The following is a 25,585-nucleotide window of genomic DNA, read 5'->3' as shown; positions in this document are numbered from 1 at the left end:
CAAGTTCCAGGACAGCCAAGGCTGTTAAACAGAAACCCTCTCTTGGGAGAGGGGAAGAAAAGAATGGATTTGTGTTGTTGTTTTTTAAAGTTACTTTATATCTGAATTTTCAGTAACAAGTGAACCCCAGAATGAAATTTACCATGGGGCTTACACATTGATCACATATTCTCTCACCTAGATGATGCATCTTCTTATGTTTGGTAGATATGTTACATATTACATGTTATTCTGTTAGACAGTGAGGTCTTTGTGAAATATTTCTTCAGGTGTTCATACGCCTGTCATTTTTCCTTGTTAGTTGATTGACTCAACAAGCACTATGGATGGAGCCATTGCTGCTGCCTTGCTGATGTTTGGTGATGCAGGTATGCCTTTCTTAGCCTTGAGTTCTGTGTACTTACCACAGCTGCCACTAACGTTTGCCTACCATTTACTCCCAACGTTGGGAAGTGTCGGTAGCTTTAGTGTCTGGGACAAGAAACCAGCTTGGGAAGGGTAGGTAATGTCACGGAGATCATTGAGAGCAGTTTGGTGGCTGCTTTTTTTCCCCCTGCAGATCATATTCTGTAATTCAAGCTTTTGGAAGTCATGCTTACTCAATTGCATGTTTGCTTTGTTTATAAGTCTACAATCCTGAGCTAGTACTAGCATTATTAAGGTCTTGTGGAAATCCCTAGCTGGAAATAAGCATTCTTTCAGAAGCTGTGTCAGGCTTCTGATGGAAAACCAAACAGATCTGAAGGAACTTGGAGTAGAAAACATCTTCAATCATTTAGCTCTTTTGATTTTTTTTAAGTTTATTTTTTCTATATATCAAAATATATCTGTAAAAGGTACCTGTAATGCAAACGCATATAAATTGATAAAAGTAAACTTATACTCTGTTAGCCGTTTTTAAATGTTATTTTTGTGAGTGATTGTGTACCAAGACATAACTTAGCCTAGTTTAGCCTTGCACTTCAAAGTCTTTTGCCTCAGCTTCCAGAGTGCTAAAATTACAAATATGTTCCCCTTGCTCCACATCCTCGTCAGCATGTGTTATCTCTTGAGTTTTTGATCTTAGCCATTTTGATGGGTGTAAGATGGAACCCCAGAGTTGTTTTGATTTGCATTTCCCTGATGACTAAGGACTTTGAGCATTTCTTTAAGTGCTTCTTGGTTGAGAATCCTCTGTTTAGATATATACCCCAGTTTTTAATTGGGTTATTTGGGTTACTGACTTCTTGAGGTCTTTGCAAAGTTTGGATGTTAGCCCTCTGTCAGATGTGGGGTTAGTGAAGATCCTTTCCCAGTCTGTAGGCTGCTGTTTTGTTCTGTTGACTGTCCTTTGCCTTACAGAATCATTTCTGTTTCTAGAGATCCCATTAATAAGTTGTTGATCTTAGAGCCTGAAACATTGGTGTTCTATTCAAGAAATTGTCTCCTGTACCACTGCATTCCAGGGTTATTTCCCACTTTGACTTATATGAGATTTAGTGTATCTGAATTTATATTGAGGTCCTTCACATGGACTTGAGTTTTGTGTAGGGTGATAAATATGGATATGTTTGCTTTCTTCTACATGTAGATATCCAGTTAGACAAGCACCATTTGTTGAAGATGCTTTTTTTTTTCCATTGTATGGATTTTTTGCCTGGATCTTTTTATTGGGGAATTGAGTCTATTGATGTTGAATGATATTAGTGACCAACACCAGTTAATTCCTGTTATTTTGGTGTTTGTGTGTCTGCATGTTCGTCCCTTATTTTGTTTTTTGTTGGTATGGAATTATTTAATTCCTGTGTTTTCTTGGGTTAGTTAACCTTCATGGGTTGGAATTTGCCTTCTAATATTTTCTGTAGGGCTGGATTTGTGGATAGATAATGCTTAAATTTGTATTTGTCTAAGAATATCCTGTTTTCTCTGTCTATGGTGATTGAGAGTTTTGTTTATGGTAGTTTACATTGGCATCTGTGGTTTCTTAGAGGGTTCACACATCTGCCTGGTCCTTCCAGCTTTAAGATTCTCTGTTGAGGGCTGGAGAGATGTCTCATTGGTTAAGAGCACTGACTGCTCTTCCAGTGGTCTTGAGTTCAGTTCCCAGCAACCACATGGTGGCTCACGACCATTTGATGTCCTCTTCTGGTGTGTCTGAAGACAGCTACAGTGTACATATATATAATAATAATAAAAATAAATAAATAAAAGAGAAAAAAAAGTGTTGAGAAGTTTAATGTAGATATAAATCTAATGTGTTTGCAATTGTATTTGACTTGGCTGTTTTTCTTTGCAGCTTTTAATATTTTTTTTATTGATTTAGATTTTGATTATTATGTGATGAAAGGATTTTTTTTTTTTTTCTGGCTCAATCTAATTAGTGTTCTGTAAACTTCTTGTATGTTTATAGACATATTTCTTTAGGTTGTGGAACTTTTGTGATTTGGTTGAAGATATTTTCTGGTCTTTGGAGCTGGGATTCTACCTTCTTCTATTTCTATTATTCTTAGTTTTTTTCATAGTACACCAGATTCCTGAATTTTTTTTCAATTTTTTTATTTTATTGGATATATTTTATTTACATTTCAAATGTTATCTCATTTCCCGGTTTCCCCTTCATATCCCCTGTCCCATCACCCCTCCCCCCTGCTTCTATGAGGGTGTTCACCCACTTAGCCCCTCCCCACTTCCCACCTGCAGACTTAAGCCTTGGCTACATGAGCAGCTGGAGCCATGGGTCCTTCCATGTGTACTCTTTTGATAGTGGTTTACAATCTCTGGAAGCTCTGGTAGGTTGGTATTGTTCTAATGGGGTTGCAAACCTTTTTAACTCCTTCAATTCTTCCTCTAACTCCATCTTTATGGACCCCATTCTCAGTTCTATGGTTGGCTGCAGGCATTTGCCTCTGTATTTGTTATGTTCTGGTAGAGCCTCTCAGGAGACAGCTTTATCAGGCTCCTGTGAGCACGCATTTCTTGGCATCAGCAATATTGTTTGGGTTTAGTGGCTGAATATGGGATGGATCCCCAGATGGATTTATGGTCTCTGGATGGCCTTTCCTTCAATTTCTGCTTCAAACTTTGTCTCCATATTTCCTAATCAGAATATTTTTGTTCACCCTTCTGAGAAGGACTGAAGCATCTGCACTTTGGTCTTCCTTTTTCTTGAGCTTCATGTGGTCTGTGAATTGTATCTTGGGTTTCATTCCCAAGTATTAGAGCTTTTGGGCTAATATCCACTTATCAGTGAGTACATACCATGGGTGTATTTTTGTGATTGGGATACCTCACTCAGGATGATATTTTTTTAGATCCATCCATTTGCCTATGAATTTTATGAAGTCGTTATTTTTAATAGCTAAGTAGTACCATATTGTATAAATGTACCACATTTTCTGTAACTATTCCTCTGTTGAACGACATCTGGGTTCTTTCCAGCTCCTGGCTATTATAAATGAGGCTGCTATGAACATAGTGGAGCATGTGTCCTTGTATGTTGGAAAATCTTTTGGGTATGCCCAGAAGTGGTATATCTGGGTCCTCAGGTGGTAGTACTATGTCCAATTTTGTGAGGAACCGCCAGACTGATTTCCAGAGTGGTTGTACCAGCTTGCAATCCCACTAACAATGGAGAAGTGTTCCTCCTTCTCCACATCCTCACCAGCTTCTGCTGTCACCTGAGGTTTTGATCTTAGACATTCTGACTGGTTCATGAGATGGAATCTCAGGGTTGTTTTGATTTGTATTTTCCTGATGACTAAGGATGATGAACATTTCTTTAGGTGCTTCTCAACCATTTGATTTTCCTCAGTTGAGAATTCTGTTTAGCTCTGTAACCCATTTTGTAATAGGGTTATTTGATTCTCTGGAGTCTTAACTTTTTGAGTTCTATTGGATATTAGCCCTCTGTCAGATGTAGGATTGGTAAATATCTTTTCTCAATCTGTTGGTTGCTGTTTTGTCCTAATGGCAGTGTTCTTTGCTTTACAGAAGCCTTGCAAATTTTATGAGGTTTCATTTGTTGATTCTTGATCTTAGAGAATAAGTCATTGGTGTTCTGTTTAGGAAATTTTCTCCAGTGCCGATGTGCTCAAGGCTCTTCCCCACTTTTTCTTCTATTAGTTTCAATATATCTGGTTTTATGTGGAAATCCTTGATCCATATGGATTCGAGCTTTGTACAGGAAAGAAAAGTATGGCTCTGTTTGTATTCTTCTACATGCTGACCACCAGTTGGACCAGCACCATTTGTTGAAAATGCTGTTTTTTTTTTCTTGTCCCCCCCCCCCCCACTGGAGGGTGTTAGCTCCTTTGTCAAAGATCAGGTGACCTAGGTGTTGGGTTCATTTCTGGATCTTAAATTCTACTTCATTGATTTACCTTCCTGTCTCTGTACCAATGCCATACTGTTTTTATGTCTACTGCTCTGTAATATAATGTGGGATCAGGGATGGTGGTTCCCTTAGAAGTTCTTTTATTGTTGAATAGTTTTAGCTCTACTGGGTTTTTTCTTATTGCAAATGAATTTGCATAATGCTTTTTCTAACTCTGAAGAATTGAGATGGAAATTTGATGGCTATTGTATTGAATCTGTAGACTGTTTTTGGCAAGATGGATGATTTTAATATATTAGTCCTGCCAATCCATGAGCATGGCGGAAAGATCTTTCCATTTTCTGAGATTGTTTCGATTTCTTCAGAGAAATCGAAGTTCTTGTCATACAGGTCCTTCACTTGCTTAGTTAGAGTCACACCAAGGTATTTCATATTGTTTGTGACTATTGTGAAGGGCATCTTTTCCCTAATTTCTTTCTCAGCATGTTTGTCCTTTGAGTAGTGGAAGGCTACTTATTTGTTTGAGTTAATTTTATATCCAGCCACTTTGCTGAAGTTGTTTATCAGCTGTAGGTGTTTTCTGGTGGAATTTTTGGGCTCACGTAAGTATATACTATCATATCATCTGCAAATAGTGATATTTTGACTTCTTTCTTTCCCTTTGACCTCCGTTTGTTGTCTAATTGCTCTGGCTAGGACTTTTAGTACTATATTGAATAGGTAGGGATAGAGTGGGCATCTTTATCTAGCCCCTGATTTTAGCAGAATTGCTTCAAGTTTCTCTCCATTTAGTTTGATGTTGGCTACTGGTTTTCTGTATATTGCTTTTATATGTTTAATTATGAGCCTTGAGTTCCTGATGTTTCCAAGACTTAACATAATGGGGTGTTGAATTTTGTCAGATGCTTTCTCAGCATCTAATGAGATGATTATGTGGGTTTTTTTTTTTTAATTAAGTTTATTATATCGTGGATTTCTGTATATTGAACCATGCAGAATTTTCTTTCAACCATTTCCTCGGGATGAAGCCTACTTGATGGGTGATTCTTTTGTTGTGTTCTTGGATTCTGTTCGGGAAAATTTTATTGAATATTTTTGCATTGACATTTATAAGGGAAATTGGTCTGAAGTTTTTTTTCTTTGTTGGGTCATTGTGTCACTTAGGTGTAAGGGTAATTGTGGCTTTATAAGAGGAATTAGGTCATGTTTCTTTTGTTTCTATTTTTGTGGAATAGTTTGGAGAGTATTGGTCCTCTATTAAGGTCTGATAGAATTCTGTACTAAATCCATTTGGTCCTGGGCTTTTTTTGGTTGGGAGACCTTTGATGAGTGCTTCTGTTTCTTTAGGGGTTATGAGATTATTTAGATAGTTTATCTGATCCTAATTTTACTTTGGTACCTGGAATCTGTCTAGAAAATTGTCACTTTCATCTAGATTTTCTAGTTTTGTTGAATATAGGCTTTTGTAGTAGGAACTGATGATCTTTTTGAATTTTTCAATTTCTGTTGTTATGACTTCCCTTTAATTTCTGATTTTGTTAATTTGAATACTGTCTTTTTGTCCTTTGGCTAGTCTTGTTAAGGATTTTTCTATCTTGTTTATTTTCTCAAGGGAACAACTACTAGTTTTGTTGATTCTTTGTATAGTTTTTTTTTTTTTTTGTTTGTTTCTACTTGGTTGATTTCTGCTCTGAGTTTGATTATTTCCTGCCTTCTACTCCTCTTGGGTGCATTTGCTTCTTCTTGTTATAGAGCTTTTAGGTAAGCTGTCAAGCTGCTAGTTTATGCTCTCTGCAGTTTTCTTTTTGGAGGCACTCAGAGGTATGAGTTTTCCTCTTAGTGCTGCTTTTGTTGTGTCCCCTAAGTTTTGGTATGTTGTGCCTTCGTTTTCATTAAATTCTAAAAAGTCTTTAATTTTTTTTCTTTATTTCTTTCTTGACCAAGTTATCATTGAGTAGAGCATTGTTTAGTTTCCATGTTTTTCTGGGCTTTCTTTTCTTTTTGTTTTTATTGAGAACAGTCTTTGTGTGTGGTGATCTGATAAGATGCATGGGATAATTTCAGTCTTCTTGTATCTGTTGAGGCCTGTTTTGTGACCAATTATGGTCACTTTTGGAGAAGGTACCATGAGGTTCTGAGAAGAAGGTATATTTTGTTTTAGGATCTGTAGATACCTGTTAAATCTATTTGGTTCATAACTTCTGTTAGTTTTACTGTGTGTCTATTTTCTGGTTCTATGATCGACTGTCCATTTATGAGAGAGAGGTGTTGTGAGGTACAATGTATGCTTTGAACTTTAGTAAGGTTTCTCTTATGAATATAGGTGCCCTTGAATTTGGATCATAGATATTCAGAATTGAGATTTCATCTTGCTGGATTTTTGAGGAGTATAAAGTGACCTTCCTTATCTTTTTTGATAACTTTTGTTTGAAAGTTGATTTTAGTTGATATTAGAATAGCTACTCCAGCTTCTTTCTTGGGACCATTTGCTGGGAAGATTGTTTTCCAGACTTTTACCCTGAGGTACTGTCATCATCACTGAGGTGTGTTTCCTGTATGCAGCAAAATGTTGAGTCCTCCTTACATATCTCGTTTGTTAGTCTGTGTCTTTTTATTGGGGAATTGAGTTTAGATGTTGAGAGATATTAAAGACCAGTGACTATTGTTTCCTGATATTATTGTTGTTAGAGGTGGAATCGTGTTTCTGTGACTGTCTTCTTTTGGGTTAGTTAAATAAAGATTCCTTTCTTGCTTTTTCTAGGGTTTGTTTTCCCTCGTGTTGAAGTTTTTTGTCCATTATCCTTTGTAGGGCAGGATTTGTGGAAAGATAATGTGCAAATTTGGTTTTGTCATGGAATATCTCAGTTTCTCCATCAATGGTAATTGAAAGTTTTGTTAGATATAGTAGCCTGGACTTGTATTTATGTTCTCTTAGGATCTGTATGACATCTGCCCAGGATCTTCTAGCTCTCCTAGTCACTGTTAACTGTGATTCTCATAGGTTTGACTTTGTTGTATGCTATTTGACCTTTTTTCCCTTACTGCTTTTAATGTTTTTTCTTTGTTTTGTACATCTGTTGTTTTGACTGTTATGTGATGTGAGGAATTTGTTTTCTGATCCAATCTATTCAAAGTTCTGTAGGCATCTTTTATGTTTATGGGCGACTCTTGTTACATTAGGGAAGTTTTCTTCTACAATTTTGTTGAAGATATTTACTGGCCTTTTGAATTGGGAATCTTCCCTCTTATCCATACCTATTATCCTCAGGTTTAGTCTTCTCATCCTGTCCTCCATTTACTGTACGTTTTGCGTTAGGAGCTTTTTAATTTTTACATTTTCTTTGACTGTTGTGTCAATGTTTTCTATAGTATCTTCTGCCCCTGACATTCTCTTTCATCTCTTGTATTTTGTTGGTGATGCTATGTCTATGATTCCTGATCCCTTTCTTAGGTTTTTATCTCCAGGGTTTCTCCCTTTGTGATTTCTTTATTGTTTCTATTTCTGTTTTCAGATCCTGGATGGTTTTGTTCAATTTCTTCTCCTGTTTGTTCGTATTTTCCCGTAGTTCTTCAGGGCTTCTGTCTGTTTACCTATGTTGTCCAGTATTTCTTTAAGGGAGTTACTTATGACCTTCTTAGAGTCCTCTAACATCATCATCAAGAGGTGTGATTTTAAATCAGACTCTTGATATTACGGTGTGTTGGGGTATACAGGACTTGTTGTAGAGGGAGAACTGGAAATGGATTCTGATGATGCCACATGGCCAGGGTTTCTGTCACTTAGGTTCTAGCACTTGCTTCTTGCCAACTCCTTGTCTTTGGAATTAGCTGGTCTTGCTGATTCTGACAAGACATTAGTGACTTGACCCTCCTGTGAGCCTGTGAGCCTGTGAGCCTGTGAGCCAGCACTACTGGGGCGTCAGCTGTTTCCCACAGGGCCTGGGTGGAGAGAACTGTGGCACAGGGTCAGCACAGGGTCAGCACAAAGCGCAGACCCAACGGATCCTGTCCCAGACTGCTCCTCTTTTCCTGTGTCCTGAGGGCTCTGGTTGGGACTCACAGCAGAAGTGGTGGTCTTCCTGTGCTCTCGGGTGTTTCAGCACTTGGGGGACCAGCTCTCTCCCAGGGGTCTGGGTATTCTGAATGTTTTTTGTCAGAATTTTATAGATTCAACATCTTCTTTAACCCGTGTATTAATGTTTTCAATTGTGTCTTCTACACTTGTCTTCAGCTCTTTTATTTTGTTGGTGATGCTTGTGTCTTTTGTTCCTGTTCTCTATAGGTGTTTATTTCCAGGGTTTCCTCAGTTTGTGTTTTCCTTATTGCTTCTATTTGCATTTTCAGATCTTAACAGTTTTCTTCGTTTCCTTCTCTTATTTAACTGTATTTCTCTGTATTTACTAGTTTTGTTCTTTGTTTCTTCTTTAAAGGCATATAACTGTTTGACTATATTTTCGTGTATTTCCTTAAGAGATTTATTTATTTCCTCGTTAAAGGCCTCTGTCATCTTCATAAGATTGGATTTAAAATCATCTTCCTGTGGTTCTGTTGGGTCAGGATATCCAGGGCTTGTTGCAGTAGGATAGTTGTGCTCTGAAGGTGCCATATTGCCCTGGCTCATGTTGTGTTCTTATGGTGTTCCTAAGCCATTTGGTTGTTCCAGGGTGTTCCTATTGCAGCCAGCCTCTAGTGTACAGCCTTGGGCTGGACAAACTAAGGGGCAAAGCATGTCTCAGGACAGCTGGGTGTGCCCTGAAGGACTTGGCCAGCAGGGGAATGGAGTGGGCACGTGAACCAACTTGAATGTTCCTGGTACAGCAGCCTTGGTGGAGGCTAGAGGATCGGTGGCGGGACAGTGGAGCTTGGGGGAGGGCCCCCAGCATGCAGTTCAGAGCAGCTGGGCATGCCCCAGATACTAGTTGGGCAGCAGAATGGGTGTGGAATCTAACTAGGAAGTTCCTGGTGCAGTAAAAGGTGGGCAGAGTGTTGACTCATGGTGGTTGAACAATGGAGATCCTTGGCATCACTTTCAACAGGTTGTCTACTTCCTTTTCTATCTCCTTATTGAATTGGCTGGAATGTATTCTAAGTATGATTCCACTTTTCTCATTAAATACCTGCATACCATTAATTTCCGAAAGTCTTAAGGGAACACCATTGTGTGGGTGCCGTGTGCACAGAGTACTGAGGATACTTTTTCGTTCACTTAAATGACCTGGAACAGTCCTGCCCAACTCCTTTGGGTCTTCGTCTCCTTTACTGTGAGTGTGGTAAATGTGAAGAGCTGATGAAGCTGATGCTGTTTCACTGTGATGGTGGGCGCATGTTGAAGCTCTTAGCACCATCTGGATAGGAAAAAGCCATAGGAGCAGGTTGACTGTCTTTTTCATTGTTTTCCAAGTTCCTGAAATGGGTAGGCTAGTCTTAAATAACTTCTCATTTAATGTCTTAATTTAACAACTATTATTTCTATTAGTATTGCTTTTCAACTAGTAGTTAGCACCTGCTATTTTAGGTACTGAAAATTTATAAAAACTCCCTGACATCTGCCTCTGCCTTTGTGAAGTTTAGTTACATTGTACCCTAACCAGCTGGGTTTGTTCCTTTGATCTTTGTCTGGTTCTCATATTGTCACTTAAATGCTAAGTGGCAAATTATAAGGAAACAAGAAATTGGGGCTTTCTTGTTCAAGAACATTTTTCTTCTAAATCTTGGGATGAACAAGGCATTGGTATCAAACATCTGCATTTTTAGTCAATGAACTTTTGAGGTAGTGTGAGAATTGTAAGTTGATCTTCAGTATACCACCTGTTGTTAAGACAGACATTATTTTGGGTATTTTGAGATCTTTTTGTGACAAGAGTTTTCAAATACCTCCGAGTAATTTTAGATAGGTATGTCAATCATGACTTTGAACATAGGTTCTAACAAAAACTGCAGTCTTTAGATGATATCACCCTGGGATACTAAACAAGATGGTTGCTTTTAAACTGAAAAATTTTCAGTTATGTATTCTATGGGTTTTTGTTTTGTGCTTTAGATTTTTATGGGTATTTTTCCTGCATGTATGTCTGTATACCACTTGTGTACCTGGTGCCCATGGGTCAGAGAGGACACTGGATCCTCTAGAATTGGAATTACAAATTCTATGAGCCATTAAGTTATCAATGTGGCTTTCAGAGGTCTTAACCATTGAGCCATCTCTCTAGTCTCCACACATAGAATTTAAAAAATTATGTATATAACTCCACGTTTTACCTGATGAAACAAAAAAATAAGAATTTATTGATGCTGTCAGAGAACATTCCAGTTATATCTTATTTTTAGATAAAAATTAAGTGTGCATGTTACATAGCAGAAACTGTCTGGCTTGAAACTTTATGAGTAAAATGTTACCATCAATATTTACATAAATCTACCAATTGTGTGTAGTAAGGTCATTTTAATTTTTCTTTTACAAGTAGATTCTGTCTCTGGGCATGGCGGTACATGCCTTTAATTCTAGCACTCAGGAGGCAGAGGGCAGGCAGATCTCTGTAAGGTCAAGGCCAATAGAGATGTATCGTGAAATAAACCAGGAGGACATAAGTGTTTATACTGACATGATTGTTAGTCTGTAGAAAATCAGGAGTCATACTATCATGTTATTCTGTAGAAAATCAAGATTCAGTTTTCTCTGGGAACCATCAGATTGTGAAGTTTTAACGAACTCCAAAGCTGCCATCTATGTACGCGCTTTAAGTAAGTGTAGGTTAAAGAAAATCAAATAATTCACTTTGTATCTTCATTCCTTTGATTTTTGTAAAAAAAAAAAAAAAAAATCCCCTTTGTAGGTTTGTTATGGAAAGTAAGTGAAAAAGAAGTTTATATAAGGCCTTGCATAAAGCTTAATATACAGTAGATGCTTATTTACTGGAATCAGTGATGCCGTTCTGATAGCTTACACTTAATGAATGTCCTTTGAACAGTCATCGGTGAGAACCCATAGTCTCGATATTATTCTGTAGAATTACTTGTCAGACAGAAGAAAATATTTTTAGCACCAGCAATGTAATATCTTTTAAATGCAATGTAAGATTGAGTTCCCTATGGAAAACTTTGGAATGTTTCCTTTCCTTTGATCTGCATAGCTGTACTATAATAGCCCCTTTGTCTGGGCAGCTATATCTGTACAGTGCACCTTTACTTTTCTTTGAATTGATTCTTGTTTTTTTCTGTGGAAAATCTCTTAAAAGGTGGTGGACCCAGGAAAAGAAAATTGTCTTCTTCTTCTGAGGAAGATGAACACAATGATGATCAGTCTTTAAAAAAGTCACGAGGGGATCGTGTAAGTAACATTTGAACTGCTGTATCAGAATTAGAGTATGTTGAGTGTGGGTTTCAGAAGAGCTTCTCTTTCAGAGGTTCAGTTCACAAACCTCAGTAACTCCACTCCCAGGGGATCCAACGTCCTCTTCTGGCTTCAATAGGCACTGCAACTGTATGAATGTAGTGCACACATGCTGGTGAAAAGCTCACCATATACATAAGTAAATTCTCAAAAAAAGGAGGGTGGGGCTATGCTGAATGTTTGGATGTCAGACCTGAAAGTCCACCCAAGTGTTCATCTCTTTTCCAGCTCTTTAGAGATTCTGTATTATAGTAGTTCCTTATGCCATGTCACTATATGGTAACCAATGTTCTGTAAACCATTTTAAAGTTTTTGTTTCCTTTATGTGGTCATAAGTAACTTCCCATAGATGTCACTTTTTTTTTTTTAATTCACTTTATATTCTGATCAATATTACCTTGCTGGTCCTCCCCTTCTTCTGAGGTGGTAGAACCCTCCCCTGGGCTATTTCTCTACCCTGGTAAATCAAGTCTCTGCTTGGCTAGGTGCATCCTTTCCCACTGAGGCCAGACTAAACAGCCCAGTTAGGGGAACATATTCTGGAGAGGCAACAGCTTTAGGGATAGTCCCCTGCTCCAGTTGTTGGAAAGCTATAAATGTTGATTGAAGAATTAGGTTAGGACTTAGAAATCCCTAAGAAGCTAAACTTAGCTTACTGACCAAATCAAGACAGTAGAAACCTAAAAACATGGCTTACAAAGTATTTGCCTATTTTTTTAGAACTGTCTAATGATAAACAACTGCTATAAACTAGCCTTCCTGAAGAATGTTGCAGGCTGGGGTTGTACAGTTCAGTTGGCAGAATGCTTTCGTATCAGCATGAAAGTTTAATTTCCATTATTACATAAAACTAAGTGTGGAAGTACAGGTTTGTAACTGCAGTACTCAGAAGGTAAGGGCAGGATGACCAGAAGCTCAAGCTCATTCTTGGCCATATATTAAGTTCAGTACTAATTTGAATTGCATAAGAATCTGGCTAAAAGTAAAAGGCATTGCAAGAGAAAAGTGTCAGTAAGGACAGGCATAATAAATGGAGTTGAGACTTACAGCTCAGTAGTAGAATGTTTGTTATTATGCCCATGGCCCTGAGTTCTAGCCCTAGTATCAGTAAAATCACAGCCAGAACACATACTTAACAGCAGCAGAAAGCATATACTATTGGTTCTGTGAATCATGAAGTATAGGACCAATGCGTAGTTTAAAAAGCTTGTGTATGGAAGGTGCTTGTAATCCCAGCATTTAGGGTGAGGCAGGTTTCAGTTAAAACCTCAGATGTGGAATAGCAGCTACAATTGAAATCATTATCTTTGTTTCTCTATGTTACTCTGAACAAACTCTCCAAAAACCCATTCTGTTTTGTTGTGAGCCAGGGATGTTAATGATAATTTTATTCTCTGTAGTTACCTCAAGAACATAATTGTGATTATTTTTTTAGTTAAAAGAGCAATTTTGGGGACTTATAGTTTGGTATTTTTTTCATAGTGATTTATAGGCCTAATGTGTGCTTTTTGTCATTGATAAGTATGTATTCTAGCTATGAGAAACAACCCTAAGATTAAATCATAGCAGAACTATGGCCCTCTGAGAGGCTCACTTAAACAGTTGGGTATTTTCAGCAAACGGTAACTACCATGGCTGATAGAAGCCTGGGGACCTAGAGGAATACAAACAACAGAATAGGCACAGCAGCCACTGCACGCACCTATTTGTGCTCTCATATATTTCAAGATGTCTGCTTTTGGAGGGCTTCCATTGCTTTTCAGTTCAGTGTAAACATAGGGACTTTTCAATGCCTGCCTTTGCTCTGAATATTTACTAAAAGTTTTAGGCATCCTAACTGGGCAGATTCTGAGCTATTCTAACCTGACAGTGCTGTCCTGGCCTACTTCCTAGCCAGGTGGCTGTTGCTTGCCATCTTAGTCTCACTGACGCCTTCCTTCATTCCTGACCAGATGACGGCTCCCCTAGTCTCCACCTGAGACACTCTAACTCTCAGGGCACAGAAGTTACACCCTTTCCTCTCCCACCCAGCTATAGGCTATTTAACTCTTTATTTGACCAATCAGGTGATGGAGAACAATGTTTTACAAAATACTGAGTCTGGAGATGCTTCTTCATAATAATGGCAGCACCAAATCAGATATGATTACAGATACTTGTGAGCCACTATGTGGTTGCTAGAATTTGAACTCAGGACCTCTGAAAGAACAGTCAGTGTTCTTAACCACAGAGTCATCTCTCCAGCCCTGAAATATTTTTAAAACAAAGGAGGAATAAACTGAACTGTGGTAGCTAGAGCCTCTACCCCTATAGAACTTGGTAGGTGGAGCCAGTATAATCAGGAGTTCAGGGTCATCCTGACTACAAGTCCATGCTCAGCCTTGAGAGCAACGTGAGAAATCTCTCTCAAGAGATTGTTCATTGGTTTATAGCACATGCTGCTTTTTAGATACCCAAGATTGGTTCCCAGTACCCATGTTGGGTGGTTCACAACAACCTTTAATTGTAGTTTTGAAGGATCTGACACCCTTTTTTGACATCCACAGGCAACCATACACAGGTGTATAACATACATACACATAAAATCAAATAATACTTTGGCTTTTTATTTTTGTTTGTTTGCTTTTCAAGGTAGGCTTTCTCTATCTATGTAGCCCAGACTGTACTGGAACTCCTTCTGTATAGCAGGCTGACCTTGAACACAGAGATCCAACTGCTTCTGCTTTGTAGGTGCTAGAATTAAAGGTGTATGCCACTACTCCTAGCCTAATACAAAACTTTGAAAACTTGAACCAAGAGGGTCTGGGAAGATGGTTTAGTTGGCACAGCACTGACTGAACCTGAACTTTGATCCCTAGCATCCACATAGAAAGCTGTGTAATGTATGCCTTTAAGCCCAGTGCTAGGAACCAGAGACAGGCTAATTGTGGAGCTTGGTATCAAGGCAGTCAATCTAGTTGCTGAGCTCTATGAAGAGTACCTGTGTGAACGACGGTCTGGGTCACACTGCAGCCTCCGTGTGCACATCAGCATTGCTCCTGTACACACATGTATCCACACGCACACTCTCCAGTGTGGCTGAGGTTTGAATAGGTTTTATAGCAAACACCTGTTAGGCCACTTGGCTGTTGTTTATCTCTCATCTGTGATCTTCAGTTTTGAGACATCTGTAATCTTTTGCTTTGATTTTCTCTGTAGCCCTTGTTGTCCTGGAACCACTCTGTAGACCAGGCTGGCCTGAATTCACACCCCAGAATGCTGGGGCTAAAGGTGTGCCCCACCATGCCTGGCTTCTGTAATCTTTAATGTGCTTGTTGGAGAACAATGCCCTCATAGAATACAATGTTCCGTGACTCTGTTCTATTTCTCAGATAATATGAATAAGTTTGGGGTCACTAATGCTAATTGAAACTGTTGGGATGAGTGTAGTTTCTGAGGGTTTTGAAATATTTTCACCAAATACTATATTTTTTTCTTCTGCTCAAAAATGTTATTACCTCTGATGCTTCCTATAGTGTTGGTGACACCCAGAGTTATGTGCATATGAGGTACAAACACTCCTATCTGTTTTATGCTCCAGTGCTTTCATAGCACTTGATTTACATGTGCCCTTGTAGAGTGTCAGCTTGTCCTGTGCACAATTTCTTATAACAATCCCAATTTTTTCTTTGGCCATTAAAAGAGAAATGTAGCAGCTCTATTACTAGACAATATAGATAAAAGAGAGTGGGGAAGACTTGATCTTATCTGTTTCCTTTCCCCCTTTTGCCCTCCTCCCTGCCCCATAGAGAGAGTCAAATGAGTCTGCAGAAGCTAGCAGCAACTGGGAAAAGCAAGAAAGTATTGTGTTGAAATTGCAAAAGGAATTCCCAAATTTTGATAAACAGGTAAGAAGAGAAGTGTTCAAATGTTTGTGTACTTACATGTTTGTATTATAAAATGATGTTTGAGTTAAACCATGTGCAAACTTAAGGTGAGCTTTGTATCTTTTTGAATTATATATTCCAATTAGTATTATATAACTATTTTAAGCTGCTTGCTAATTAATTACCTTAATTTTTTTACTGTGTTTACTAGTTGTGATGTCAGCATTATAAGTGACATAATAAACAATCATAGTAAGATTGTGGATCTTACTATGTAAGAAGCTGTCCTAACCCCCTCCATCATGTTCTCACTCTTGAACTTTAAGAATTTTAAAGGATTTTATTTCAGTGTCTTAATGCTTAATGCCGTCGTCTTCCCTCCCAGTTAACATGTACTGTTCAGGGTCACTAATGACTTATGTCAGGTGTGCCAGTGCTTAAGCCTCTGCTTGCCCCCCCCCCCCTGCTGTGTATTTATTGATACATATACTTGTTTAACAAATGAGGAATGTTTATATTTTCATGGGTGTGTTCTTTTGTGCTTAGGCAATCTGTTTGAGTTCTCGTGAACAATGCATAGTCTTATTACACATACTCATCCTTTACATGTGTGAATCTGCGTGTTTTTCTGCCAGGGATACATAATACATAGCACACTGGTAGAGCATACTTGCCATATATACACATAGGATCCTTCCTCAGAAATGTGTTAAGTTGCATATACTGAAGCACGCCCCATCCAAGCACTAGGGAAGTTGGGGAAGAGGAAAAAAAAAGTCACATTTCCATCCCTGTTGAACACTGTGAGATGAAATTAAACAGAAAGGGTGTATAAAGCAGCATTAACTCAGTGGCAGTAGCGGGAGATGTGGTGCACACATTTAACTATAACAGTTAGAAGGCAGAGGCTGGTGGATTTTCAAGGTCCTCTTGGTCTATATATAGGGTTCCAGGACAGTCAGTGCTACGTGGTAAGACCCTGTCTCACAACAAAACAAAGATAGTGGTATCAATTACTTTTTCAGTGATTACATTTTAAAAGACATCAACTATTTTTCTGTACTGTTAATTTCACATTTTTAACAGAAAAAAATAACTTGCTTTCAGGAATTAAGGGAAGTGCTTAAGGAGCATGAGTGGATGTACACAGAAGCCTTGGAGTCTCTGAAAGTGTTTGCAGAAGATCAAGGTAATCAGTAGTAGGCTTCTTCAGTCCCATGTCCTACTGTAGAAGAGCGCCCGTCAGCTACCGACGTACGAGAGATTCAAGGAGTAATGTAAAATATTCTAAAGGATGAATTTCCAAATAATTTGACTTGTTTTTCACCATAATAATAGTCAAGACAGTACATAATGTTTTCTTCTTGTATAATCTTTTCTGATTCTGAAGGCAACATTTAAATTATCTTGTTCAGTTATTTACATTTTGACATCTGTCACTCTAGGGGGGGATCTTACGACTGGCTGCATATTAGCCTGCACTTGCATGAATTTGGAAAACACTAGCCTTAAGAACACAAGTGTCATCACCCTGGAGGGACAGTCTCCCAATCCATAATAGAGCTCTGAACTGCAGAGAATGGTGGAGGAGAGAGGTGGTGACATGAAGTTAGGCTGTACGTACTTAGAGAGGTTTCTAACCAGGAATCAATAGACTTAAGCATTTTATAGCTATAAAGGTGGCTTTTAAAGTCCAGTACAGTGACTTTAGCTTTTATTTTACTTAATTTATTCAAAAAATTTTTTTCATGGGCAAAGCATGAACATATAATAATTTATAACTCTGGAAGTTCTTTGAATAAATAGCAAATAAAATTTTAAATAAAGCACACTCTTATCTGTAGGTTTGTTCAAGACGTACACTGATATTAGAAATTAACTGACACCCAGTTTCCTTATGGGAAGTGGCATGATGTTTGCATATGATGCATACACCATTTCTCAGCGCCATCTTCAAGTCATCTGAAGGTTATTTATAACACCCAATGTGACAAATGCTGTGTGCGTTGTTTTTCTCTTCTGTAGGGAATAATGATGAAAAAACTTTATGTTCAATGTACATCAAGTTCTTTTTCTAATGTATTTTCCTATGACTTGTTAAATCCATCAATTTGGAGTCCACAGATAGAGGCCAGAGCCGATGGTATATACTATCTATTATTACTACTATTTTCTTATGAAAGTACTATAAGAAAACTGTGCCTTCGTTCACAGGAAGCTTAGAATTCACTGAAATACAGAGTAGTGGCACTTTGAGGTAATATATTTAAGTAATGTTAAAATGGTGATACGTTAGTAGTCACGGTGATAGGAGAAATGCTTTCACACTGCTTGCTGCTCCGGTCAGGCTGCGGCGAGGCCTGGGAGCCTTTGTTCTTTTTGGCAGTTTGTACACATGCAGCTGCTGTCTGTATCCACACAATGCTTGGTTAGGAAGCATATTTATGTTTAAAAGTGAGTTACCACTTACTTTTGAAATGTCATCCTAGCTTATTGATAGCTTTAAAGTCTGTTTTATATTACTCTTAATATGTGTTAGATTTGACAGGAACTTGTGGTTGAATCGTGGATACTCACAAGGAGAATGTAATCTTTACATACTCTTTCTCTATTTGACATCTTATGTTTTATATTTTATTTAATTTATATATTTCTAAGTTAGTTACTTTTGTACTTTTTTGTACACAGATGTGCAGTGTGCTTCTAAAAGTGAGGTTACAAATGGAAAAGAAGTTGTAAGGAATCAAAATTATTCTAAAAATGCAGCTAAAATAAAGATGAAACAGAAAATTCCCATGAAACCACAAAATGGCTTTAACAAGAAACGTAAGAAAAATGTATTTAATCCTAAGAAAGTCGTAGAGGACTCTGAATACGATTCAGGTTCTGAGGCTGGGAGCTCACTGGATGAGGACTACAGCAGCTGTGAAGAAGTGATGGAGGACGGCTATAAAGGCAAAATAATCCACTTCCTTCAGGATGCTTCAATTGGTGAACTGACTTTAATTCCTAAGTGTTCTCAGAAAAAGGCTCAGAAGATAATAGAACTCCGGCCCTTTAATAATTGGGAAGCTCTGGTAAGGCGTGTGTGTGTGTGTGTGTGTGTGTGTGTGTGTGTGTGTGTGTGTGTGTGTGTGTGTGTGTGTCTGTCTGTCTGTCTGTCTGTCTGTCTCTGTGCATTTTAATTTACAGTACCGTTTATAGTCAGATTGTCTTCAGCCCAGGGAAGCATAGATGGGTGGCCTTATACTGTGTAGAGTCAAACATTACTTTCATTGTAAGCCAATAGTATTTCAAATAGTGTCATATGACCTAATTTTGAATGAATTAAGGGGTGATTTTCCTGAAAAAACCCAAGCTGATTGGCTGGGAATGCTGTCACTCATCCTTTTGCATAGAAACTTGGTTCATTTCACTGCAGAAGAAGAAATTAGAGCTTACTTTTGAGAAGGAGTTGTTTGCTAGCCAGTTGTGATCTGTTACTGCTTAGACGCCATGCAGAAGGCAAGAATGTGGCAGATCCTTGACTACAACTGCCTGAAGAGCAATAGCCGCGGAGAGGAGAGGCGTTCCATGGCCCACATGCCAGCCTAAGTGCTTTATGCTTCCCACAAAGAAGCAGGTGTTTATTTTCTTTTTCTTCTAAATGTGACAGCTCAGTTTCTAACATGTTTATCCTGGTTAAACAACGTGGCCATTTGATGGAGTGTAGCAGGCTGCAGCATTTTTAATTGGAAAAATAGCAAAGTTGTGGAAGCATAGAATTCAAGTGTAGGCGAAAGAAAGGCATGAGCTCTGTCTGGTGAGTACACTTTGCACGGTCATTTTCTGGTGTTTAACTTCCTGTGAATGAGTTTTATCTAAAATACCTGCCTTTTGAGTTTTTTAAACCTCAACAGTTCCCAGATACTATTCCTATGAATACTCTTGTGACTTATGGAAATGTGGGGCTTTATTCTTGGGTTGTGTATAGGCCCTGTAAGCACAGCAATATGGATGGCTGTGTACAGCTTTCAGAGATGAGGTGGCTCTTGCTGCTTTATAGAGGTTTTTTGAGTTTTAGTCCTTGTGCTGTGGAGTGTAGATGCATGTATTTGTGACTAATATTGTGCCTATAACAAACCTAAGTGAGCATGAGTGACCTCAGTAAGTCTTTAATGTTGTTGGGGATGGTCTCTGCACGACAATTTTCAGAAAGCATTTTTTAAAAAAATTAAAGTATTTCAGCATATAGAAAAACACTAGTCCAGCAGAACTTGAAGTGGAATAAAAAGACATATAACCAGACTTAAGACCTTTCGTTTTGCCCCAAGCGCATGCTTTTCTAGAGAACATCTGTCAAAGCAGATCCTTTTTAAAACTTGTTTGGCTTTGCCTGAGTGATTATTTGTTGAGGTATTTGCTGAAGGGCTTTCTGCTTCTTCTTTTCTCCTGTTTTATTTTTCTTTTAATCTTTAATGGTCTCTTGTGTTATGGGGTTGGGTTGCTCAGGCTTGTTAGGATTTTAATTTATTTAATAAGGGATGTAGTTATCTGTACTAGTTTTTGTAGTCACTGTAACTACTTGCCCAGGTAGCTTATAATAAAAGCAGATTATACAGTTTTACCAAGGTATATGTGCCAGATGTTTTAAAAAAATATTCAGCAACTTAACATGGACAAGACATATTTCCTTAATTAATTGGCAGACTTTATATCAGTCTTGACATGAATTTGGATATTATTCATTACTTACTGAGTGTTCTGACTTCTTTTTCATTTAAGAAATTGGACACAAAGACCATATTGTTTTCCTAGCCAACCCATCTTAATGCTGAACATTTTATGAAGTAGTATCTTAAAAGTATATGAATTACTTGAATACAATTTTCCTATCCTGAGCAAAGTGTATAATAAGCTATTGCAAACTAATAATTAGACAAGTAAATCTCTAAGCCTGAAATTTTAACTTCCTTAGAAATTTTTGCTTCTACTTTTTAGGAGCCAGCATTTTGAATGTGACTACATTATAAAATAATATATTAGTAAAATTATTTTAAAAAACTTCCTATGTATATTTTTGTAAAAGCTATATAACTTTTTATTAATAATGTGGTAATATACTCAGGGTCAAAGCAAAGAATAGCAAAAATACCCCTATGTTGCACTCAGAAATTACTATGACATTTGAAACTTTAATTGTGTTACACAGAGCAAAATGAAATTAGAAGACATTACAGATTTAGGACAGCATTCTTAAACTTTTCAATTCCTAAAGTGATTGTTGAAGTTTAGTTTTTAAGACTGCTTAACAGTGTATGAATAAAATGTAAATGTCAATACAGACATATTTGATCCAAAATTCAACTTGAATGTAAAACTTTTAGTCACCTTTAAAAACAGACTTTGGGAAAGTTGTAGATTATTGGTTTTCATTGAAGTTTTAGATATATAATGTAGATAAATTTGAGTTACATAGCATATATTTGCATAATACTAGCAATTTAATAATATATCAAATAATTCTAAATTCTGAGGATGCAGTTTTCTGTATAGCTCTAATTTTTTTCCTAGAGGACTTTTTTTTTTTCCCTCCTTTTTTTTCTTAAGTTAAATTATTTTTAATTTAATCACCTTCATTTTATTTGAGGGAAAATATGGTTATTTAAGAGGTGTGAATTGAAAGTGTTTGTGGCTTTTTTCATCTTTGTCCTTGTATTGTGATTTCAATAATGTTAGATTTTCTTTGTTTTTTTTTCTTTTACCCAGAGTTTTTGTAAACAGTAATACTTTACATGCGAATTATTAAGTAAATTGCAAGGTTAAGTACAGCAGCCTTTAGCAAGCCAAAAATGACATTAGTTGAAAAATCAGGATTGTTAAAGTAGGGAAAATGGAATTTTTATTGGCAAAGTTCAAAATTGATGACATCAGTTCCCCAACTACTTGTCTTCCTAGCCTAGTGTCAGAGAGGTTTAGGGGCATGGTTATATCCATGTTGTATTTTTAATTGCACTTTTATATGCTAGTTAGAATATTATTTGTGGGAGATAGAGCTCAATTGTCATAGGGCTATTCCAGTGCACTTGAAGCCCGGGGTTCAATCCACAGCAGCAGATAAAACTAGCATGGTGGCACACACCTGTAATCACTACACCTTGGGAGCTAGAGGCAGGAGAATCAGAACTTCATGGTTCTCTTTGGTGACAGAACAAATTTTAGGCCATATTAGGCTACAGGACATTCTGTCTTAAATGAAATAAAACATACTTTGTTAAAAAGCCTGTCTGTTTATACTACTCGGTGTATTTACGAATAGCTTGCTTCATGAATATTTAGCTTCCATCTTTAGATCCCTATCTCTGAGTATTCAGGGTAAATGTGGTTTCAGCACCACCGCAGCAGGCACAGCTTCTGTCTAGTGCTTTGTTCTGCCAGTGCTGCTTGGGAGTTTGCAGGACCGCTGCCTGGCTTCACCTTTTAACCTGTAAAATACCCGTCTTCATTTCATCTAAATACTGAAATGGTTCTTTCTGTTTTCTTTTTCTTCTGTTTTATGGCTTTGGTCTTTTTTTCTGAGACAGGGTTTCTCTGTTAGCTCTGGTTGTCCTGGAACTCACTTTGAGGACCAGGTTAGCTTTGGACTCAGAGATCAACTAGGCTCTACCTCACCTGGCAATGATTATTATTTTCTTTGAGAGAGTAGTTTCATTGCTTTTTAAGATTACTGAACTGGGACTTGGTTTTTGCACAAGTTTGATAAACTTCTTAAAAAATTAAATGGATTCTGAGTAGTCTGCCATGTGCAAAGAGCTGCTGCCAGCTATGCATAATAATAAGACTGTCCTTGAGCTGTTTCTTGGTGAGGAATTACATGATTTTAGAAATTTACCTCTTAAAAATTCAGAAGCATTTATTTTGCAAGAGCGACACGTTGTGGCAGGACAGAGGTACTTCAGTTCCAGGGTCTACTCTTCAGTACAGGGCCTTGAACTAAGCCTTGAAATCTGTGCTTGCTCTACTGCAGAGATGTCCCCCATACCCAGACTCAGCCTTTCAGAGGAGAAAATTCTCGGGATACTGTTTGAGTTTAAAGTTGATTTTGTATGTGTAAAATTGAAACATTGTGGGAATGAAAAATGTAGCTTATCCAATATTCTACTAAAGATACACACAAGATAGTCTCAGTGCCATCTGTTCATTGATATTTTATGCCATGTAAACAAGATTCTATTTTCTATGCTTATCAGTGACCTGAGGTTTATAGGGTGACCTTGTCCTGCCTGTGCTTTTATTTAAAATCGATAATTGTTTTGACTTTTCTTTTGCTCATTTGCTCAACTTTTCTGTGTTATAATTAAAATGTTACCTTGTTTTTCATATTTTCGTACTCAGGACTAGAGTTAAGCACCCCATTCCAAGGATTGCAGCCACCTTTATAGTACATACAATGTAACAACAGAGTTTTTGTGCTTAACAGTATTCCTTTTTTTTTTAAAGGATATTTGAGTTAAACATTTTTTGCTTAATTTTTTTTCTGTATGTGGGCATTTTGCCTGCATATATTTTTATGTACCATACGTTTGCCAGGTGCCTCAAAGGCTGGAAGATGAGGATGTTGTATCTCTGTAAGCTGGAGTTACTACTGTGACCCACCTTGCTGGTGCTGGGATTCAAACCTGGGACCTTGGGTCCTTTGGAAGAACAGCCAGTGAGTGCTCAGAACTGCTGAGCCATCTCATGAATTCCTTCTATTTTAGGTTTTACTTTTTAAGACAAGAATGTGTTTGCCTAGCTTGACATCAAGCTCATGATTCTTTTGTTTTGGCCTCCCAGCAGCTGAAATTAAAAGTACATATAGGTCTCACTCATTGTATAGTAGAAAATGGCCTTAAACTCTTGATTCTTTTGCCTCTATCTCCCAAGTGCTGGATTTACAAGCATGTGCCACAGGATCTTTCATTTAGTATTTTTTGGTAAAACTTAGAACTTATCAGGCATAATGCATTTTGTGCATTTGGTGATTTGAATCAAAATCATTTGTTTCTATTTTAGCAGATGGCTGATAGCTTTCTCATTTCAGTTCTGGATTATAGCGATTTCCTTTTTTCTCAACTGTCAAATGGTTGCTGAGCTTTTTTATTTTTTGCATAATAATACTTGGGTTTTGTTCTTTAGGGTGTAGTTTTTTTTCTGTATTATTCTGGGTCTCCTTTTGAAAACATTCTTTTAAAGTTTCACACATAATCATTTACACAGGCATTATATTATAGTTAGTTTTAAAGGGTTTTTTGTAATTATTAAATTGGTCATAATTAACCTGTTTTTATACTGCATATGATCAAACCCAAAATCTCTTACATGCTGGCAAATGCTCTATCACTGAGGCGTGCATTTAGATCCATAAAATTATACTTTGATATTGATGCTATTTTAATAATCTCCACTTAAAACAAGATATCAGCCTGTGTTGTGTGCATGCCTTTAATGCCATCACTAAAAAGGTTAGAAGCAGACAGATCTCTATGAGTTTCAGTCCAGCCAAGGCAATAAAATGACTCTGCCTGGTAAACAAACAAATACAGGCTTAAGATGTTAAATGATTCCTGTTTTTTTAAAAAACAATTTGTAGTTATATTTTGATATATCTTCAGGTTAATCTTAATATACATAGAAAGTGACAGAAATGGAAGTGGTCTACTTTGCTATTAAATTTACTAATGGATAAAGTTGAACTTTTGATAAAAAAAATTAGTGGTGACTCTGCACTTACTTTGTGCACTTGGGTGGACTGCGCTGTTCCAGCCACCCGCCCAGGCTCTCTTTGGATCAGTGGATGAAGGATAGCTTATTTCTCATATGCTTTTAGCTCAATGGCTGGGCACTTCTAAGCCTCTCATGGCTAGCATGCTTTCCCTTTACCCCTAGTCCAATACCTTCTAAATAGCTTTGCTACCTTTGTTACCTTCTGTGAGGCCCACTGGTCTCTGCTGCCCAGGGACCACTCTTTCTTTATACCTACGGTTTGGCCGATATTCCTTTTGTAGGTCTAATTCTGTTCCATCTCTCCTCCTTGTTATTGTGATCTCTTCTCTCACTCTGTGTCTTAGCCTGTGCAGTAAGACCTAAGGGTCTTACCCTGTCTCCTTTATCCCAGCCAATGGCCGCTGGCATCTTAATTGATCAATCAAAAGCCAACTGGGGACAAGGACCTTCAGCATATTTCCAATTAAATCAAAGCATCAGAAACATTTCCTTACAAAGAAATGGGAAAATTTACTATTGTTACTATAAGGAAACATTTGCTGTCAGGATTTATAAACTTGATAATAAATTTGAGTGTATGTATTTCTGCGTGAAGAGAGACGTTTTATTGCAGCACAATGTGTTTGAAGTGGCAGTATATCAGTGAAGCTCGTAGAAATTCAAATGTGGACACGAAAAGTCAGTTCACTCAGCATGTTTTGATAGCTTTATAAACTTTTCTCCCTTAAAGAAAGAATTTGGATTTGGCTACCCAATATGGTTGTGCACTCCAGCAACCTAGTATCATGTCTGAGTCATGGAACTAAACCTTGATTTAATTACATAACTAGAAAAGAACCTACATTCTTTCTGCCTGCTAGATTGGAATTGTTGAACTATTTTTCTTTTTATGTCACAGTTTACAAAGATGTCCAAAATCAATGGCCTATCTGAAGATTTGATATGGAATTGCAAAACGGTAATTCAAGAAAGGGATGTAGTTATAAGACTTATGAATAAATGTGAAGATATTTCAAATAAATTGACCAAACAAGTTACCATGCTCACCGGAAATGGAGGTGGATGGAATGTAGAACAGCCCTCCCTTCTAAACCAAAGGTATCATTCGTTGGATACAGTTATTTTAATCTTATTTGTATAAAGTATCTGAACTTTTATTTGCATTGTGTCTAGGGAAACCAAATGTGATTCAGCACCTAAGGTTAGAAGAAAATTCTCTAAGGTTCTGAGTGACACACAAGGGTATTCCCTTCCCCAGCAGGGATTTTACTT

General features: G+C 37.5%; 1 protein-coding gene across 2 annotated transcripts in view; it reads left to right on the top strand.

Annotated features, from left to right (window-relative positions):
• Positions 1–25,585, top strand: part of SMARCAD1 (SNF2 related chromatin remodeling ATPase with DExD box 1) — a 59,111-nt gene that overhangs the window by 11,010 nt on the left and 22,516 nt on the right. For both annotated transcript variants that reach the window (XM_080931920.1, XM_080931921.1), the window contains exons 5-10: positions 302–368; positions 11,548–11,639; positions 15,491–15,589; positions 16,676–16,757; positions 18,257–18,645; positions 25,212–25,411. In XM_080931920.1, coding sequence (XP_080788046.1) covers positions 302–368; positions 11,548–11,639; positions 15,491–15,589; positions 16,676–16,757; positions 18,257–18,645; positions 25,212–25,411 — 929 coding nt within the window. The remainder of the gene's footprint in view (positions 1–301; positions 369–11,547; positions 11,640–15,490; positions 15,590–16,675; positions 16,758–18,256; positions 18,646–25,211; positions 25,412–25,585) is intronic.

Source organism: Micromys minutus, assembly GCF_963924665.1.
Source record: "Micromys minutus genome assembly, chromosome: 18".
NCBI lineage: Eukaryota > Metazoa > Chordata > Mammalia > Rodentia > Muridae > Micromys > Micromys minutus.
Note: the sequence above shows the minus strand (reverse complement) of the source record. Positions and strands in the feature narration are given on the sequence as shown.